This window comes from Suillus paluster (assembly GCF_016628075.1).
Source record: "Suillus paluster strain FC165 chromosome Unknown EDB91scaffold_56, whole genome shotgun sequence".
Lineage (NCBI taxonomy): Eukaryota > Fungi > Basidiomycota > Agaricomycetes > Boletales > Suillaceae > Suillus > Suillus paluster.
The window spans coordinates 98,548-118,944 of record NW_024537616.1 but is presented as its reverse complement, the minus strand read 5'-3'; the positions used below and the strand labels follow the sequence as shown (position 1 = coordinate 118,944).

At 49.5% G+C, this 20,397-nt stretch overlaps 6 protein-coding genes and 1 non-coding gene across 7 annotated transcripts; 2 read left to right on the top strand and 5 right to left on the bottom strand.

Annotated features, from left to right (window-relative positions):
* Positions 1-665: 665 nt before the first annotated feature.
* EDB91DRAFT_658588 (CHAT domain-containing protein) lies at positions 666-2,007 on the bottom strand (the record flags this gene model as incomplete). The annotated part of the gene is made up of 2 exons (XM_041328011.1): positions 666-922; positions 1,398-2,007. Coding segments are annotated over 2 exons (672 nt in total), but the record flags the coding sequence as incomplete, so codon positions are not given.
* Positions 2,008-2,207: 200 nt separating this feature from the next.
* EDB91DRAFT_1238678 (uncharacterized protein) lies at positions 2,208-5,313 on the bottom strand (the record flags this gene model as incomplete). Its single annotated transcript, XM_041321755.1, has 7 exons — positions 2,208-3,453; positions 3,505-3,742; positions 3,797-3,926; positions 3,960-4,340; positions 4,393-4,710; positions 4,767-4,845; positions 4,895-5,313. 7 exons carry the CDS (start codon positions 5,311-5,313, stop codon positions 2,208-2,210), a joined length of 2,811 nt encoding a protein of 936 aa, XP_041174060.1.
* A 1,656-nt stretch (positions 5,314-6,969) lies between these two features.
* On the top strand, positions 6,970-8,367 carry EDB91DRAFT_1150703 (uncharacterized protein). The gene is made up of 5 exons (XM_041319400.1): positions 6,970-7,402; positions 7,455-7,616; positions 7,676-7,828; positions 7,880-8,055; positions 8,110-8,367. The coding sequence occupies exons 1-5, from the start codon at positions 7,028-7,030 to the stop codon at positions 8,243-8,245; spliced, it is 1,002 nt and encodes a 333-aa protein (XP_041174059.1). The 5' UTR covers positions 6,970-7,027; the 3' UTR covers positions 8,246-8,367.
* Positions 8,368-8,655: 288 nt separating this feature from the next.
* On the bottom strand, positions 8,656-10,692 carry EDB91DRAFT_1057825 (uncharacterized protein; the record flags this gene model as incomplete). The annotated part of the gene is made up of 2 exons (XM_041314111.1): positions 8,656-10,161; positions 10,255-10,692. 2 exons carry the CDS (start codon positions 10,690-10,692, stop codon positions 8,656-8,658), a joined length of 1,944 nt encoding a protein of 647 aa, XP_041174058.1.
* Positions 10,693-12,339: 1,647 nt separating this feature from the next.
* On the top strand, positions 12,340-14,139 carry EDB91DRAFT_1150677 (NADH:flavin oxidoreductase/NADH oxidase). Its single transcript, XM_041319399.1, has 3 exons — positions 12,340-13,475; positions 13,542-13,822; positions 13,982-14,139. The coding sequence occupies exons 1-3, from the start codon at positions 12,782-12,784 to the stop codon at positions 14,120-14,122; spliced, it is 1,116 nt and encodes a 371-aa protein (XP_041174057.1). The 5' UTR covers positions 12,340-12,781; the 3' UTR covers positions 14,123-14,139.
* A 325-nt stretch (positions 14,140-14,464) lies between these two features.
* On the bottom strand, positions 14,465-17,499 carry EDB91DRAFT_1348948 (uncharacterized protein). The gene is made up of 4 exons (XM_041325997.1): positions 17,162-17,499; positions 17,029-17,113; positions 16,312-16,974; positions 14,465-16,257 (listed from the first exon to the last, which is right to left on the bottom strand). The coding sequence occupies exons 1-4, from the start codon at positions 17,465-17,467 to the stop codon at positions 14,642-14,644; spliced, it is 2,670 nt and encodes an 889-aa protein (XP_041174056.1). The 5' UTR covers positions 17,468-17,499; the 3' UTR covers positions 14,465-14,641.
* A 2,719-nt stretch (positions 17,500-20,218) lies between these two features.
* Positions 20,219-20,308, bottom strand: EDB91DRAFT_t94. Its single transcript has one exon. It is a non-coding gene; the product is annotated as a tRNA-Ser (tRNA).
* Between the last annotated feature and the right edge of the window lie 89 nt (positions 20,309-20,397).

The window sequence follows — 20,397 nt, the reverse complement described above, 5'->3', positions numbered from 1 at the left end:
ACAAAGGCCTTGAGGTATTGTTATGCGGGTACCAGTGGCCAGGTATGATTGGAAACGCGTCAGATCTCCCTCTGGATCTGACCAATCGTCCAAGCTCTCTGCATCGTCTGCAAAAACAGGGAGCCCAAGATCATGACGATCCCACGGACGGATGAGTACGAATGTCCGCGGAGCGGGCTGCAGCTTGTCTTCTGTGGTGATAAGTAAGTCATCATATCAGCAAAAGTGCAGGCGCCTGACTGCACCTAGTCAACACCTGGATGTCCTCGCCCTGCCGCACATTAGGCCCACGGGAATGCTACATGGGCGGATATGTGGGTCGATCATCAGTCCCACAATTCAGAGACACAATTATCAACTTCTTCGCAATTATGTCTTGTCCCTACGTTGTGCGATACCAGATCTGTGTTCGAACCAATGATATAATTTTGAACCTCAATCGTACCTACACATTCGGAGCAGTCGCCTTGGGCTCTGAGTCAACACACTGGGAAATGCAATCCAAATAGAAGTCGAGATTTGGCGTAATACATATCTGCGAGTTATATAGTCCTAGAGTCTGAAATATCATTCCTTGGCCACATCCGGTGCGCAGCCATAGTTGGATGCTACATACGAAGTCGTCAGATCGTCTCAAGAAAGTAGGGTAAGGACGTACGAAATTGATCATATGCCAATATGCATGAACACGATGCGCTGGTCCAAGGGCAAGTCTTTCAACGACTGGACTGCTTTGTGCAGCGCTCGCGCGGCTCGTTTTGAATTCATCTTTCCGTCTCTACAAAACTCCTGGTAGAATGCATCGACTAAGCGTCGCACGGTGATGTCATCGATATTCCAAAATGTACCAATGACACTCTTCACCCCAGAAAATTGTAAGCCAGCCGCCAAGTGAATTGCTTCGTCAAGAGTTTCGAAGTTACTGTAAGGATTCCATATTCTCTACACGCCGACCAAGCTTCAAAATGAAGACGAACGAACCACGCGGTCGCAGTCGTCCACGTGACTCATTGATGCGAAGAGCGCAACTCTTCGCATCCGAGTTACGTGGATACATTCCTTTCATCTCCCTTCTCCATTCTCTTTCATTACTATACCTTGTGCTCAGACTTCACGATACCCTTGTCTCACCGAAGTATTTTCACCTCGCCATATGCTCCTTGCTCTCGTTCCGGCCTAGTCAAGTACTCGAAAACGTATATATATCGCCCATGTACACTCATACCTACAGCAAATCCTAGAGTCAGATCCCCGCTCCAAGCACGACCGAAAGCCTCACAGAAAGTCTCCATCTCAATCGTTTTCCAACCCGTCTCGATACTATCAAAACTCATCCCCTGTTTTTGCATCGTTTCGTTCACAATTCCCTGTCGAACTCACACTCAGCCTTACATTACCGACTGCGGTCTGACAAGCAGAAAGAAATGCAAATTCGTGCCGAGATAGATCCGTGTGGCTGATATCTTGAAGTTGAAGTTCTTCGTCGCGCATGAGAAATGCTGACTTGAAGGGTTCCACCAAGTTTTGTGACCCGTGACAGGCAAAATGGACCCAATGGTTATCTTGCAACGTGCACAGGGCAGTTGATTTTGTTGAGTCAGCACTCGTGACTTTGGTAAAGGAAATGGTTGAGGAAGGGGGTAGGAGGCTCTGCACTAAGTCCAGTTCCGACTCGACACATGCCAAAGAATGTTTATGTTCTGGTGGGTGGTTCTGACCGATGGCAGCAAAGGACACGAGCAGAGACTTGTCACGACATTTGCGAGCCTTGATGAGTGCGACAAGCGATGGAGTGTAGGAGGAAATGTATAGCTGCGAAAGGTTTGTTCTCTTGGGCCTGTATTCGCCAGCGGCGTGCAAAGGCAAGAAGCTGAAGAATGAAGTGGGGCACCACCATATTCGCGAGCCTGGCTTTGCGACTCTGGCGAGATTTTTAACCACAGGTTGCACTACGTCGACCCACAACTCCCTCAAAGCTTCCACTAGCTTTGCTTGTGTCTCCACATCAGTAAAAAACCCTAAATGCCGTAGCCCGAGTGACAGCTATATAGCACTATGTAGGCACAGTAGCACTATGTAGTCACACCTTACACTACATTGTCCTATATAGTGTTATATAGTCTAAAGGCAAGCTATATGCGGCTATATAGTTACCACCCGTGCTACAGGTAGCTACAGGTAGCTACAGGAGCTACACGTCGTTGTATCTAATTACTTATAACACATGTGCAAAACATTTCGCCATCGATGAACTCGTTGAAATAAAAATCGTTTGCCACCTCGTATGCATTTCCGCTTCTCAACCTCAGATCTACTGTTGGTCCCATCTTCGGTATAAGGTGGCATGGCCGCACGATTTCGTCAACGTGGATTACAGCGGCGTTGCGGTGAAGTTGTCGTGTTGAGCGCGAGACCTGTCGCATTCGAGAAACAGGGTCTGGTGGTTTGAAAGGAGTGAACCACTCGACGTAGGCGAGGGCTCTGGAATATGCGCCAAACTGGCGAGGTAGGGTGAAAATAGCGCGAACTTGGGCTACACGTACACCTGCAACAAGACGATTATCAAAATTGACCGCTGAGAAACCCGGAAAAAAAATACCTTCAAGAGTATGGAAGTTAGAAGAGCGAGGCCTATCTGCTATCAAGGCCATGTCAAACCGGGCTGGGATACCAGGCTTCCGGCCTGACAGCAACATTTCTGGTGTTGCCCTGATCTGCCTTCGCTGTGGCATGTCGCTAACTCGTAAATCAGGTGGCGTCACGATCACCACTTGACGATAAAGATCGAATCGGTCTTGAAGTCCAGGGACTATGGTGTTGCACGGGAGATTCTTGAGCAAGAAGGATCGGAGAGCAGGGAGGAACTCGGTAGCACCGTGTGCTGTTATGATGGTTCCAACGGATTGGTGAGGATGTGCGGGGGCTTTCGCAAGGACATGTGTTGCTTGAAGTGGTTCAGTGGCGGGAAGATTTGGTGTTTCCGACTCTGAGTCCGTGTCCGAATCTGCATCGAAGTTGTATGGGTTTGAATGACATCCGGTGAGACCCGCAGGTGACTTGGAGCGAGGCTGTTGGGACAACCAATCCAGGTATGCGCTATGTAAAAATACGGCTTCTTGGCATTGGAGCCACAAAGCCATTTGTTCTTCATAGTCCTGTTTGTTGCTAGCACGGTATGAATCTTTTGCGAAATCAATGTGTAAGCGCTCTGGAAGTTCAGTATTAAAGCCGTCAGCTGCGCCAAACAACGTGATCGACTGGACGTAATGAGAGAGCTGGTGTAGTTTCGGAATGTTGAAATGCTCTCGAACAGTGAGCTCCTTGAGGATGTCTTTGTTAGTGTGAAATACAGTCAGGGCGGTTTGTAGGGCTTCGAGGGACTCAGTCGTCTGAACTTGAAGCTGGGCAAAATACGAGAAGTCGAGAATAGATCGTGCAACTACCAAAACACGACTGCAAGGCATGACATCAAAACATCATCTTAACGACTCGTTAAACACTCACCTAGGTACTGCTCTGCTCAATAAGCCAACAAATACTCGCTGCATCTCTTTGTGTTCACGTCCCGTCCACTGCTTCACACTCGATATCCCTTTCTTGAAGTGTCGAAGGCCGGGATAATTCGGGATCGCCTTGAAACGTGAGTCCATTTCATCCTCCCCAATGATATCGATGCACCACTTCACAAGGTGGTCTTTGAACACACCCTTGTGAAGTTGATGCAAAAGGTCGGGGGTGAACGCTAGAAAAATGTCCGCGTGAGGGAGATCAGCCCAAAATGGTTTTTAAACGGCACGTAAACCATTGGCCTCGAATTCCGGAGGATGCTGACCAATCTTGCGCCTGTGCAAAATATCTTTTGTTGACTCTGGATCATGCATTGCCGAGTTGAGTGCATCCCCTCGCTCATTTGCTGCTACAAGGCACTTCGGACATTGGTTCTCTTTGCAACAACTGACCAAGCACTGTTCCGGGAAATCGGCAACGTATGCTGCAAGAATTGGGTAGACACAATGAACCCATGAGTCCGCACACACCATTTCAACACCGTCGTTTCCAGCACCAATGAGAGGTTCAAGCAGTAGAGCCATGCAATGGTGGAACAGCCTGTATCCAGCCAAGGAGCATGCATCGGGGGTGAAACAGTCCAGTTTGCCTGCTGGTAAGTAACCAATCAGGACTGTCGCTCGTGCTGATGCTTGGCACCGTTTTGCTTTAGCGATGTTTCCAATGGACATATACACCGGCCATGCCGATTTATCTCCTCGGAACTGCGACAAGGACATTTTGTCTGAAGATAGAATGATTGGTGCTATCGTGGCACCTTCTGGCAAGGCTTTCTGTGTGCGAGGTCAGTCCGTTACTTTGTTGCTCCCTCTCAAATAGTCTTACCTGTTTATCGCCCCACCAGTCTGCTGTCCACATCTCGTCGATCACCCTATCTTGCCCTGCACGGTCTGCATATGCTTTGGCAGGTGAGTAGGCCATATCTTCTTTGAAGGCAGGGTTGCCAATGAGCTCTTTCACGCACTCTACAGGATTGCGGCACCACAACTCAACCTCCTCTTGCAACATCTCGCCGTTCTCATCCTCGCAGTTACCACGCACAGTCACCTTCTTACAACTCCATCCTGGCCCGTGTGGAAGTTCGTCCACGCACTGCAAGAATGAGCAGTTGTTATGAAACAAAAGTTTCGTGCGGTTTTGTGTCTGGTTAGGGTATCAATATTGTAAGTTCAAATTTTGATTAACACTTTCAAACTTACAATGGGCAGTTTTAGGAATTCGTTGGTTCGCGTCTGACCGAGGTTCTTGACGAGCCACTGGGCCAGATCCCATTCTTCCCTGGTGAGTGATATTAGTAGATGCTATGCCAGCGCATTCGAGCACTTACGCATCCTCGAAAGGCGACCATGGATCCTCACCCTCTTCCTCTTGGTACGTTCTATATCTTTCAAAATTTGTCTCCCCCTCACGCAGTGCCCAGCCAGCATCCGACTGAGGTTCGAAATATCGCCCATTATTGGGGAACAACATCCCATCCTCATCCTCGACTTCCTCAACTGTAGTCCGTCGAGTTTTGCGGAGCGCTGGGTTATTGTCGGTATCTGGAGACGGGCGCGGGTGTACATGACCCGCCGGTGCTGCATCTTGATGGGGGAAGTCAACATCTGGTGCATCGTCTAAGTTCTCTGCCTCTACATCTTCGATCATTGATGCCCACTGCCGTCGACATTCAGGACGTCCTGCAACGTGTCTCTTGAGACCCTCGTGTGTAGTTGTTACCTTCCCACAGAATACACAGTGGGGCATGGCTTGTCTGGTGCGAGTGTCAAGTCGTATTGTACCGGCCCTAAGTGTCTTGACGGCACACAAAATGGAAAAAAACACTTGACCCTCAAGTGAGTCCAATTCAGCCCCGACCGAGTCCAATTCCACCCTCGTGACCAACTACTGTCAGGGACGCAGTTCATACTCAAACGCCACCATTCCTTACACCACATAATATGGAGTTTGACCCGAACATCCAGGAAAAAGGCGATCCACATGGTGCGCCGTTATTCCGAATGACACTTGACTAAAACTAACTGACTACTAAGACTACTAAGCTAGGGTAGTAATCCCATGAGCCGCCAGTAAGAGCTCCAAAAGTTGAACCTTGCGTGACTCTTCGCACCGCTTTTTCTCTGCATTCCAACGCACAGTTATCATCTCCCGCACCAAATTTTGGTGAGCAACAGGACCTTTCATGTGCTCTGAGAGCTGCGCTTTGCATGTCTCTTCGCAAAGCCTAATCTCTGCATCCCAGCGCTCTAATACAAGTGTTCGCAGGTAGGTCTGTGATGTTTTAATGGGCCCTGGGGTTTGGCGATATGGCGCCAATGGAAACTGAATCTCAAGAGCAGGCGGTACCTCCCTTGGAGTATGAGGTACCTCCCGTCCCGGAGCATGGACAACATGAAAGGGACGACTTGGAGGAGGTAACAGGATGTTCGGCTTCACATCGTCTGATTCGTTCGATGGCATGAGCGCTGGGCTACAACATCAGTAAGTGTGAGGCGAGCATTCGACAAGCCAGCCACTTACTATTTATTCATCTTGGCTGTAGTATCAATCTCGCTGTAGTATCGATTGTATGTTGGAAAGGAAAGTCATCCCCGTCCCTCTTATTTATGCCATTATATTGACACCGCTTCATCAGTTGAAAACTTTAACTTCGTGATCAACAAAACTCGATCAACAAAACTCAAAATTTGTTTGTTGATCCGACGCCACTGTAGGGTTTTTAAAGGCATGCATACCCCCTCCTTCTGTTGTCATTATTTCTACTGACTACCGTCTATCATGGCCGCAAAAGCCCCCTCCAAAAAGGGAACTAAAACGGCACTTTTGAAGGCCCAGGAGGAAGTATGTGCAGAGATGGTGTCGACCGCGGGACGCACTGCAAGTGGTCATCAATGTCGGCCAACCGAGAAAGAGACATATCGAAGTAAGTTATATCAAGCCCGACATGAATGCTCGCGCTCATTAAAATGTTTCTGCTTAACAGTTACAAAAGCTCGTCGAGGAGCAGACCGCCAAAAAGCCTTACAAACGAAGATGCAGAAGCGCGACTTAAAGGCACTGCGCACTACATACCAGACACATCCCGAGGAATTTGATAGTGAGCCTGCTGGGCTTCTTAGCGATGTTGACAGGGACGAAGACAGCATGGTCAGTGTCTTATTTGTCCATGTGCTCCATGTTACTCACAAGTACATAATAGTTTTCGGACTGCTGTGTACCTACAAGACTATCCAATCAACAGGCACTCACATTCAGTATGAGCAAGACCCCTCCAACTGTCTTGGCCCGAAAACCCACGAGTAAGATCCGTATGAAGCCACAGAAAGGTACAATGTCTCTGCTAGTGTGTATCTTGGACTAACACACTTTTTCAGCGCCCTCACCTGTTGTGACTTCGGATGACGACAGTGACGGTGAGGGCAGCAGCGACAGCCATGATTCGAACAAGTTTGTCGATCGCATGGACGAGACTGAGAACGGGTCTGATTATGGCGCGGACAACACTGCCAATGATCATGATGAAGTGGCCAAAGCTTCTTCAACACCAGTTGTCGGCACCAAGCGCCAACTGGAGGACTCGGAGGTCCTCAATACTGACCCGAAGTTCAAGAAAGGTCCAAATGGAACACGCCAACGGTTAAAGGCTAGCGATTTCGATGACATCACTAAGGATTTGCTCACTACTGCCACGTCTATCTACCGCTGTCTAGTTGTGACTCGCGCACCTTTTCCAGAGACACTGATCGTTGAGACGAAGTTAGCAAAGGATGCCTGGTGTGAGGCGTCTAACATGGCAGAGCTTACCATCCAACTTACCCCTTCTCTCGTCAAAATGGTACGTCTCATGTCCACGTCCTTGCCCTACTTGATTTAATGTTGCCATATAGATGACAAGGCGCACATCACATGTGCGCGGGGAGCTTAAAACAAAGATGCGCGTACTGACAGCCTCGTTCTTTGGGTTCCGTGCAAGCAGATCTATACTCACCATCAAGGCAAACCGTGACCCGGCCGAGTCTCTCAAGGAAGGATCACGTTTTGTTTTCAAGGTGCGTGTTTAAATTCAATTTCACGATTTTTAGTCAACATCTGACTGGCAGAGTAAAAGGACTGGGAAATGAAATGTGGCATATACAAGACCGAATTAATCCAGTCGGCGGTCAACGATATGTGGTTTACAAACCGAAGCGACGAGGGTATAGTATATGCTAAATACTTTGATCCTTTACCCGTTCAAACCATTGCACTTATACTCACAGCGGTGAGTGTATTCAGTGATTCTGATGTTCATACTGCAACTGAGGTCTGACAGATTGAATGCTGCATCGATGAGTGGATGACTGGTGTAAAGGAGGACATCAAATTTTCGTCGGTGGCTTACTCCCCGGTCTACCTTATCCATCTCAAATCCCTGCGGCGGTTCGAGGAGCGGACTGCTGCTTACAAACTGCTCGGTAAAATTGGTGTCGATCTTCTCGACATCACTCGGTATGTTTCTGATTACTTATGTCGTTCATCATCCAAACTGACTTTCATAAAAAGGATGCACGCTGGTGTGGATCCACTTATGGCAGCAGTGACTATTGATAGCTTTACCGATGATGTTTTCGATGATGCGATTCGAGAGTACGAAGACGAGGCTCGAGAAGCACAAGAAGGGGATGGTGACTCGGATTGAGGCGGCTTTCGAGAGTACGAAGACGAGGCTCGAGAAGCACAAAGGGGGTGGTGATTGATGCGGCTGTATCTCGAGGATTGTATGCATGCTCACGCACTATAGCACCTTAATTGATTCGATTTTGTTGATAACCGGTTAGCGGCGCGATTGGTATTGCGGGAGCTACAGTACTAGTAGCAGTGTGTAGCTACCTGTAGCTCGAACGAGCAAATGCTAGCACTATTTCTATTGCACCCTGTAGCAACTTGTAGTAACTTGTAGCACCTGTAGCACCTGTAGTCAGTTGCTACAACGAGCTACAGGAGTTGCCGTAGCACTATATAGTCAGCTGTGTGGCTATATAGCCGCCTATAGTAGGCACTTGACACATTGTGCTACAGGTACTACCTTGACTATATAGCACCCTGTAGTCAAGTGTATTTTTCCTGATGCAGGTCCTGAGGACTGGTGTCTTTTTCCACCGTCCGCTGCAGTGTGTTCACCAATTGCACAAGCTTTTCTACAGTGATAGTGAGTTCTACACTGACTGGAGATTCCTTGTGTGGGACGATGATTGCATTGCAAGACGACTTGCTTGCGATGAGAATGATGATAGGGCCATTGCGAGCGGCACCTTGAAGTTCAGAGAACAAGGGGGCGAGTAGGAAGCAGTCGAAGCCCTTGATCTTACGTATATCATCCAGAGCTGTATTCCAGTTCTTCACGAGACATCTGTACCTCGTAACTTCTGCTTCTATGTCAACTCTTGACATCCCTTCTGAATGATTCGGAGGTCGATCAAGAATGGAGCTGAGGTCTCGGAATTTCTTCATCAACGCCTCTGCATGAGCACCATGGTCCTGGAGGTTGTCAAGAGGCGTGCGGAATCGCGCCATCTGGGTCCATATGAGAGTTCTGCCTTGTTCCAGCAGCTCTACAGCACGGCACACATCGCCACGACGAAGAGCGCATGATGCAGCATCAACTGCAAGTGTGCTTGGGAAGTTCTTCATGGTATGATGACGTGATGACACCGAAGCTGTGGCAGACATGTAAGCGTCCAGAAGTTGCATGGAAGTTGCATAAGCCTCGAGGTCGGTGCCATGTGCATATTTATCAGCATGGCGGACCCAGTCTAGACTTGCACGCAGGCGGCCTAGGAAACCTCCAGAGACAAGATTTGCTGCCGCCTTGAAGTGATGCATGACAGCATTCATACTGTCAGAACTGTCGCCAGCGGCGTGGAGTTCTGATCGATGGAACAACAGATAGACGACAGCTAGCGACTGATGGACCATTGATTGATGAGGATCATGTTGCGTTAACAGAGTTAATGCACAGCAGAGATTCTCTAGTGACTCATTGAGGTCTTGGGCGGTACCTCGGTACTGGAAGCGGGCGGAGAGGTGACTTGCGAGGTTATACAATGACGAGGACCGATCTGTGTGACCGACCGGGCGCAAAGCCAGCGCTTCCCTGCTCAGCACGATAGCCTCATCCAAGTCTTGGACATTGCCTTGGTGCTCGAAGCGGATGGACAGTTGATTTGCAAGGTTATTCAACGACGAGGACCGATCTGTGTGACCGACCGAGTGCAAAGCCAGCGCTTCCCTGCTCAGCACAATAGCCTCATCCAAGTCTTGGTCATTGCCTCGGTGCTCGAAGCGGATGGAGAGTTGATTTCCAAGGTTATTCAATGACGAGGACCGATCTGTGTGACCAATCGGGTGCAAATACAGTGCTTCCCTCTCAAACGCAATGGCCTCGTCAAGGTCTTGACTATTGCCTCGACGCTCGAAGCGGGTGGCTAGCATTACACCGAGATTACATAGCAATTGACCTCGTTGATCATTCGCTGTGCTGTAGTATCCTAGCGCATCATAATGAAGGGATATCACTTCATCCACGGCATGGGGGTCATCTGTGTGAAAACAAAACTCTACTCGACGAGCAAGTTCATTCGGGGACCACGGAAGCATGGATGCAATGGGCCCCTCCGCCCCAAGTGTATTTGCATCAGTGCTTCTGACCAAAGCAGAGGTTTTGATTGCAAGCAGAGCTACTCTGGATAGGTGGCTATCGGCAAGGGAGACATTGCGAACTTCATTCAGTAACTCTTTAGCTGCATCAGCATCCGCTTGATATCCCCGTTTCGCGAAACGAGACAGCAGAGCGATGGCAAGATGGAGTTGGGTGAGAGGTCGGTCTGGATGACCTGTGGGACGCATATCAAGTGCATCTTGAAAGAGAGAGATGGGGATGTCAAGGTCGAGGTCGAGGTAGGTTCCATTAACTTGGCAACTGACGAACTTCGCGGTAGCTAGGTTGGACAGTGTCGCAGGGCGGTAGGGATGATCAACGGGGCAGAGATCAGAGGCACGTTCGAAGTGCTTTATAGCTTGATCGAGATCCCTACGGTCTTGCGTCCTTTTGTAGCGCGCAAGAATACAATGTCCCGCATCCGTCATGAGTCTCAATGCGTGTGTGTCACATGATGTCGACTGCATACTATGAGTTCTCAGGATATGCAGAATGCTGTGATCTACTCACAGGAGCAATCGGGGAAAAAGCCGGGGCATCATCTTCATAAGAAACTCGCTGCTCCACAGTAACAAAGAGCGAAGTACATGAGGATACAACATCGCCCGCCTTGGGCTGAAAGTCGAAAGCTGGGTTGTTCTGTCAACATCCGACAAGCACGATTCACGACAGAAGTTACGGACGACGTGAATTTTCACTGCGTTCTACTAATTCCCCTACGGAGACCTCGAATCCGCGGAGGACGTTCTCCATGACCGAGCATGGGACTCAATTCAAATGAGGCATACACAATAACCCGAACTTTAGAAGACGGCTCGGATGGTCTAGAATATTTTAAATGCCCGCAGGAAAGACAGGAAGAAGGACAACTTACAGAAGCATGTTTTCGTTCCATTCGACCACGACCTGGTCTACATGTACAGGTTTGTTACTTGTCTGCCACTTAGTACCATCAGCCTCTACTGTCACGTAGAAGCCAGCGGGAATTCGTCGAAGACCAAGAGTGAGATCAGCCGCGAGAATGCCTTGGGAAAGATCGTCAATATGTGCTGAATGGAGATACATAGCACATACTAGTAATGACAACTTGTTGTATTCCACTGACGTGGGTATCTTCCGGGTCCTGGGGGTGTTGTGGGTGGCTTAGCTCCCTCTCCCAAGGGCGGAAGGCATTCATGGAGAGGATCAGGCACGAAACCTGACATTCGGCTGATAAACTAACGCTTGAGAGTAAGATATGTTAGAGGTATGAAATCACTGAGTGCCTGTAAAGTGCTGATGGATAATAAAGGGGGGAACCACAGCATGCACGTGGCACCCAGCGATGTGCAGCACTCGGATGTATTGGAATATTCGAGAGCTGGAATCAACGGACAAAAGCGGCTCATAGTATATCCAGCTGCCCATAAGTAGATTCTTTCATGGGCATCAGATTTGAACGGCATTGGCCCATTGTAGGGCGCGACTCATTCTACGCTTTCGAACATTTCGAGGCACCGCATGAATGCCACTGCCCTCAGGTCTCAACCCCATTCCATTGCTGTCGGACGTAAGTTACTAAGTATGTCATGCAAGAACTCGCAGAAAAGAACTCACTATTTGCCATCACAACATTAGCAAACGTGCAGGCACCTGGCTGCACCTGGTCAACACCTGGATGTCCTGGTGGCAACCTGGATATCCTGGCGATCTGGTAGGTGTTTGCTTCTCACGATGACAAACCGAAGTTAGTAGAGCAAGATGTTTAGTATTGAGATCTACTCCCTACCGTGATTTACCTGTACATAGTGCTACTTCGTCATCCGACAATCTACTTTTACATTATGTCACTTCAATCCGAGTCTCACCCACGACACCCAAGACCTTTGGAGTTAAACGGTGAGCAAAGGCAAAAATTTCATTCTATACGGAAAAAACGTTGCCCGAGATGCGGATAGAATAGTGGATCCTGTCAGGATAAGATCCACCATTGTTCAGTAAGTTCTCCGTAGTGCTCACAGTGCTGGCGGAGGACCAGTACTAGTGAGCCCATGCTTGCATGAGCACAAGTGGGATGATATATGTAAGCGACTCCGGAATTCGCACGCATGGTTTGGTGCATAATGTGGGAGTCGGGGATGCCTTCCGCGTCCACCACGCACGTCGCACGAGTGTATGCATCATTGACAAACAACTTTTTTTCCAAGCAGACCGTGCGTGAATCAGCACTGCAGCTTTGAGCCCTCCTGCCAAGCAGCTAGAGCAGGCTAAGCGGGCTGCAAAGTGGGTACTACTTATTTAAATTCCCTCGCAGACCGCCCTCGAACCTCTCCAGCTCCTGTGGCCTGGGAGAAACCTTGCAATGTATGTTTTGCAGGTGGCAGGAGAGTACATCTTTCTGTGGGAAGGTTCCCGGACGGCGGCCGACCAGCTCACGCCTATGCACACTGCACAGCGCCCAGGAGCACCAGTACTTATATCTCCCATGGCCCACATAACCCAATTCCACCCTTACGCACCTCATTCACCTGGCCAACAATGACGCACGCGCTCTTCACGCCCATCCAAGTGGGACGCATGAACCTCAATCACCGTATTGTCCTCGCCCCCCTCACCCGTTTTCGCGCCTACTCCACCCACGTACCAGGGCCCCACGCAGCCACCTACTATGCCCAACGTGCATCTGTCCCTGGAACCCTCCTTGTCTCCGAGGCTACCTACATCTCTCAGGCTGCTGGCGGGATGGACTTCGTCCCAGGCATCTATACACAGGAACAGGTAGAAGGATGGAAAAAGGTCACTGATGCCGTGCATGAGAAGGGTAGCTTTATATTTTGCCAGCTGTGGGCACTCGGGAGGGCAGCATTTCCCGAAGTGCTCTCCAAGGAGAATAACTCCCCGTTTGTATCTGCCTCCCCTATCCCACTCTCCACCAACCCTACAGCTGTCCCGCACGCCCTCACAGAGTCGGAGATAAAGACATACATCGAAAATTATGTTACCGCCGCCAGGAACGCCATCGCAGCAGGCTTCGATGGTGTTGAAGTTCATGGTGCAAACGGATACCTCATTGACCAGTTCTTGCAAGAGGTGAGTAACACTCGTGAGGACCATTGGGGTGGGAGTATCGAGAAGAGAGCAAAATTTGCAATTGAGGTCGTGGATGCAGTTGTGAAAGAGGTCGGCGCTGAGAGGGTCAGCATTAGATTGAGCCCATGGAGTCCCTTTCAAGGTTCGTTCTATCTATTTCAAACCGGCTCTCGCTCATCACGCTCGTACTCGATTAACGTTCATGCAGACATGGGATCTTCCGATCCCCTACCACAATTCTCCTACCTCGTCCACGAACTCCGAAAACACAACCTCGCTTACCTCCATGTCACTGAGCCACGCGTCGGCGGCAACATCGATGTGGACGCACCGCCGCAGAGTAGCAATGATTTACTCCGTCAAATTTGGTGCCGGGATGAAAAGAACACCGTGTTTATCAGTGCAGGTGGATACACACGACAGACAGCGATCGAGACCGTGCAGGACAAGGGTGGCATGGTGGCGTTTGGCAGGTTGTACATTCCGAATGTAAGTCATTTGGGATTTTCTGTTGCCTTCTCCGTGCTCTTTCAATTTTTCGTGTTCGTTTTTATAGTTGTCCGTTTTCTTGCTGACATCTTTCTCGTCATGCGGCTTGGACTCCTTCGTATTTGACCCCACTACCTAATTCCGACGCCCTTCCAACAGCCTGACCTCCCCATCCGACTTATGCACGACCTCCCGCTTGCCAAGCCCGACCGCGCAGTATTCTACCTTCCCGGCGACCACACTGGGAAAGGATACATCGATTTTCCAGCGGCAGATGTAGAGACAGAAAGTAAGTTGTGAAGGGGTTTTAGTATCACAAGATCGGGAGGTGTTTTACAGGGGAGGAAGATCTTTCAAGGAATACCATAGACTCGACGGCCAGCCGCAGTGCTGTCACGGATCGTGAATAAAACGTGGGCTGCGACAATGCCTTGTCTCGCAGGTTGTGGGTTCAAATAACACAGAAAGAGGGAAAAGATGATGGTATGCACGGTCGTAAGAGGTGCCCAAGTCCTAACGTATTGCTGCATGGACGCTGTTGCGAGTGGAAGAAATGATAGCCATGCCTAGACTCGTAACCGGTCTGGCTATGCGTCACTGTAAGATGGTGAGATTCTTGGCCACACCACTTGACTTGTCCGTGGTAGTATACGCCAGGCTGGTCAAGAGCCTAAGCCATGCCAACAATTGACAAGGATGCATTAACACGTTGTCTGTTGTCAGATGATATGGTACAAAGGCCTTGAGGTATTGTTATGCGGGTACTGGCCAGGTATGATTGGAAACGCGTCAGATCTCCGTCCTTCAAAATGCGTATGACTATAATATCTCTAGTGTTCTGACATCCATCATGTCACCAATAGAAGTAATGTCTTGTACCCTTGCAATGATGTCGTTGTCCGAAGCAATCCTCTTGTACTCCCCACCCTGCTGCTGCACTAGCAAAAGTGCGCCGAAGGGCTGTCCAAGGCGAACGAGCAACCTCAATGCTCGCTCGCTCGTCTCTGAATCAACCGGATCATCCTCTCCAGGATTTCCGCCAAGCGATTCCTCTGATGGAGACTCGGGCTCTGGATCTGACCAATCATCCAAGCTCTCTGCATCGTCTGCAAAGACAGGGAGCCCGAGATCATGACGATCCCACGGACGAATGAGTCCGAATGTCCGCGGACCGGGCCGCAGCTTGTCTTCTGTAGTGATAACCAGATCGTCAAGTCCAACCGCCTTGACGTCATAAGTAAAACATGTGTCCCGGTCTTGACCGCGCCTCCGTCTGAGTGCTGTAACGGGGAATACGATGCAAGGCAGTTGCAGCCTGCGGTTCGCAAAACGAGGAGGGTTCAGCTTATCGAGCTGGGCATACAATGTCAAAGCATCAGCGGCATTTAGCGGCGCCGAGACCGGCATTTGCGTCTGATCTTCTGGCAGAGATGGCGACATGCATGGCGGAGGTTTGTACGACGCAATCTCGGCTGGCAGACAGCTATTGAACTGGGATGGTTTGCCGACCCAGTCCAGGGCAGTGATATCGCCCGACTGAGCAATGATCTCCTGCAAGAGTCGTCCAAGCGCATTCTGTTTTTTCTCCCCATAGATTACAGGCAGGTGGACGCCGAAGATGCCAAACAATGAATATGCAACATCTTCCTGCAATGTGGTGACACGGTTCGACGCCCATCGAATTTTCTCTCGGGCGCCTGTCATGTCCGGACGAAAGGCGACGAGTGCCTGTGCATCTATACCTGTCGAATCCTGCAACTCCTGCAGGATAGCAGCAGACTCCTTGTAGTTGGAAGAGCAGTCGTTGAGATATAGAGTCCAATCTACTTGGTAGAAAAGAACAATATCAGGGGCCAGGAACTCCTGGACAGTCCATCCTCGCGTATTCCAAACACTCTTTGCGAGTGCGCCAGACGTCGATGAAGGCGGAACATCCGATAGGTAAACAATCGTGAGTGCTGAGTGGTGATACCAAACAAACATGGAGTTGACTGATTCTTGGAGTTCGACATTGTTTTTCTGGTCGATGCAGCATGTGTCGCTCCACGCCCAGCGATACCCTGCATCACGAGCAATTTTGCAGAACATCTGCAATTTCACCGTGGTTTCAGCTGCATCCAAATCGTACATGCCCTTGTCCTGGATGTCGTGCAGCAGCAGCTCGTTGCTTTGCCATCTATGTGATAGCATAGCCCAACTGAAGTACTTCGCGACGGCTTCTTTGATGTGCTCCGTTCGGAGAGGCGTATGCGTCATCAACAAAAGCTCTTTGTACTCTGTGCTTTCCATGAAGGCGTTTATCTGCGCCTCTCGAGTGCATAAACGTCCAGTCCAGGTATTAAGTAGACGAAGCGGGGCATTTTCCAGTTTAGTATCAATGGCTTGTCGAATAATGCCTTCGACTTCAGAATGACTGACAGGTTGCTCATGCAACTCTGGAGAATGAATTAATTATCTTCACGTTGACGCATGAGTAATTCGGAGGTTACTTTGTATCAGCGCGTTCAGCACCTTGTTTTGGCCATCTCCAGGAGTCCAGTCGGGACCCGATGACGGGGGCGCTGCAGCAGGGGACAGAGATAGCACAGCAGAGACTGGACGTGATGGAGGTAGAGAAACGGCCACAGGTGCATGAGCAGCAGTTGGAGGGCCCCGTTGTGGTGATTGTGGTGGTGGCGGTGGAGCAGCCCAGGTGGGACCCGATGGCGGGGGCGCTGCAGCAGGGGGTAGAGGCGGCGCAACAGAGGTTGGACGCGACGGAGGTGGAGGAGCACGGGAAGCAGGCGCATAATCGCCATTAACTGATGATGCAACACTACCCTGCTGCGTGTGCCCCCTATTTCTAGACGCAAGTAGGGGCGGCGGCCGTTTGATAGCAGGTGGGGCTGCACTTTGCGCATCACGGACAAAGCCTTTAATATAATCCATATTCGACTCGATGACCTCGCGACTAATGCCTGAACCCTCCAGCTCGGACAGAAAGGCAGTCCATGATGGATCAACGTTGGTAAATGTAAAACCCTTGTCAGCGTCATAGCCCATGTGTGCAACATGCACGAAGGAACAAGCGGTTGGACCTGGAATCATCGATTTAGATCTATCTATTCTACCGCCCTTGGCAGTTTTCTTCTTCTCTGAGGAGGAAGTTTTGACTGAGGCATGGAGGTCAGAAGAAGGAGTCAACCAGAGCTTCTGTACCGCCATACCTTTATCAACTTTCCGGTTCATAACTTTCTTGAAGAAGACTTTCGCATCTTTCTCATCAGCAAAGACAAAGCCAATCATGCATTTCTTGGGTGAAATTCAGTAACTTCCTTTGAAATACAAATGCACACTTACATCACCCGCGAATGAATGAAAGAACGGCCTGTCCTGGTTATACTCGAACGCTTCATATAGTTCGTGTTCCCATATAACGCCTCTTGTCCCTGTTAAATCAACCAGCCTCAGTATGAAGGCTCCTTTGGAATCATCTCGTATGAAAGCGAGTGCGCCTTGCAAACCGCCATAAGACCAGCGGTTTGGCTGCGGATGTCCGAAGTAGATACGGGCAGCAGTAGCGGTGAATATCCTTTGCGAGGAATTGTCTAAAGTAGATTTTACTTTAGACTTCTCGTCTGCTGAAAGTGCTGATTGAGAAGGCATATAACTAAGGCAGCAAGGAAATAGCAGGCCTTAGATCTAGCGCCAAGACCTGACTACAGTGTGCGAAGCACAAACACAGCGCCTCTGTACAGCATCAGAAATACATTACTGCAACTCCGTAGACAATTTTAGGAAGGAACATGCCTAAAATACACTGTTTTTACCAATTTCAGGTTTTTTGGGGGATGTTTCAAATTTTTACACAAAAATCAAACTTATATATCGTAGTTTGCCTGGCCATCCCAACCTTCTGTAGACATGCCTCGACCAAGCAAAAAAACAAGCCAGGCAAAAGCTCAGCGTCACAGCAGCACTCACTTTGTGCAGCAGTGTACCTTTACTCTGCAGTTCTTCCTCCTCACATGCAATCCAAAGGGGCTCCAACTCGAAAGGTGAGTTATAAAGGTGAGTTCAGGTGCACTACTGCTTTCTCGTCAAATAACATATTTGTTGAACTCTTAAATTAGAAAAGGACTTGATGCTCGACAAGCTGCATTTTCTGTGAGGAAGTATAAGTCTCATCGACGCATTGGTATGACGGCTGAAGTCCTCGCATGTGTTAGCAATGCTGCAGGGGCACAGAAAAACCTCCCGTAGCTCTGTAGTATCATTTCTAGTCACCAGGTATGCCTCCTAGGCCTACAAACACTGATTTTCTTACCATGTTTCAAATTCTTGTGATGAAAATTTTGAATTTTGGTTTTTTGAATTTCTGACCAGCAAGCATCAAAGTACACATGAAATGGAGTAGATCTACGCTACTTTCAACAAAAGTAAGTGAGTTTTCGTGGTGCAGTAGTAGTTGCACGTCGGCGTTACCCGAGGTGTCGAAAACCTTCTTCGCACACTGTAGTATACATAATACAAGCTACAGTTTGCTTCAGCGTGGGAATGTATCCTCAACGCTGTACAACCAAGTACTCTGCTCATCGTAATGGGGCTGGCTATCTGCCTAAGAAATACTACATAATTGTCGACCTGCCTGGGGGCCGGCGACCATCCTTCTAGTATGATCAACTGCTTGCTCCATACACCGAATCTTATGAAGGTCAATACTCGCCGAATGAGTACTCTGCTTCGGCTTCCAGCACCAGCGCCCATGGAATTTGCGGTTTCATCAACCCCTCGTCTGAAACGTTAGTCCCAACTCCACCCCACAAGCACCGTGTTTCCATCCCACAAACACCGTGTTTCCATCCCACAAGCACCGTGTTTCCATCCCCCTCCTAACCCTGCCATCAACTTTACATCATCTCAAAGTCCCTCAAAGCCCAAGAACAATCCTCCATTCGCATCTGTGCACGTGCGCACCCCGAGCTCTGTTTCCGTATTCACTTTCACTTCCAATTCAGCATCAGCATTTTGAAACGGTGAGACGCCTACACCATCTAGGCATGTATTGATGGGAATTAATGCGACCATACTCCCGTCTCGGGCCGTGCCTGGGTCGAATGACACGTCTCTCAAGTCCCACTCACCACTCCCTCCAAGCCTTCTACACGCGCCCTCAAAACAACAAACCGCGACACCCTCCAAGTATTCCCCTACCGCTCGTACACTTTAGTGATGGTCGTCGGAGTATCGTTGGGGGTTCAAGACGCAGGAATGCGCGCGTCGTAATGGTGTTTTTGAATGATGATGCATGTCCGGAGGATCATGGGATGGCGGGTGTGAGATGAAGAGCTGAGTTCTTTTGTTCTTGGTACGTCGTTCGTTCGTTCGTTCTTCCTTTGTTGTCTATGGGCTTTTGCAAATCTCAGATCTGTCACAGTTGTCGTATGCAGTGGCACGCAATCGTGTATTCTGCGTCACCACATAGACTCGTAGCCAGTATGCCTACGTGCGCCTTTTGATGTTGAGGATTTTTGCTGTTAGTATACGCAAGGCTGGTCACGAGCCTAGTCACCACATCCTTCTGACGCGCCACATATTTCCTCCCTACGCGTATGACCGCATCCCTTGTGCATACATCCTGCTTTCATTCTTTCATTCTTTCACCACCTTCCTCCAACCTTATCCCTAACCCAACTAACCCACCCCCAGCTCCATCGAGCCCTCTCCCACATCCACACCCTCCGCACTTCCAAACCCCTTGCCTAAAAACGCCTCCTCGAACGCGCGCATGCAAACAGCGCAACTCAAGTCCATCACCTCCAAGCCCACTTAGTCTTGGGTGTCTTTGCAACCGGATGGGGGTGAGTATTGTGCATGTGTTGGGGGGAAGAGGTGTGGATATCGCGAGGTGAGTGTCGCGACTGCTTCGACGGGCTCCGTTTGCACGGGCAGGTGCGCCACCGATGCATGGGTAGTGATACATGGTATCTGCTGAATTTCTGACCGAACAGCTGGGCTGTAGTTCTGTCATGCACGACTAATCCAGCTCGAACTTCAAGCTTCAAGTTCCGAATCATGTATTAAACTTTGAATGATCCATCATACATGTCATGGCTGACGCGCAGGGAGCATATCGCCTCAGCCTCGTTCCTCGGCTAGCCGACATACTCCCCGTCACTAAGTAAGGTAACTAAGTAGGTTGAAGTACGAACATTTATTGCCTCGCTCGAAAAGCACGCGAACCAGCGCATGATGGGAATGTCAAGCACAGCTTTGCACACATTTCCGGAGATGGGAGGCTTTTCGTGTTCGACAGAGCCCTCCCCTAACTAAGGTTAGGTATGGGGGACGCGTCATTATCACTGCGTAGATACAATAAAGGTTTATTCCACTGTAACGCAAGGGTGAAACAAAAAGCGACACCAGCAGGATTTGAACCTGCGCACGGGAACCGTAAGAGATATCTGAAGTTCGAATCTCTCGCCTTAACCACTCGGCCATAGTGCCATGACGGAGGTTGTGCCTTGTTTATGTCATCATGAGGGAAGGGCGTGAGAAGAACGCGAGTATTACTTTGTGGTTGCTTTACACAGGGA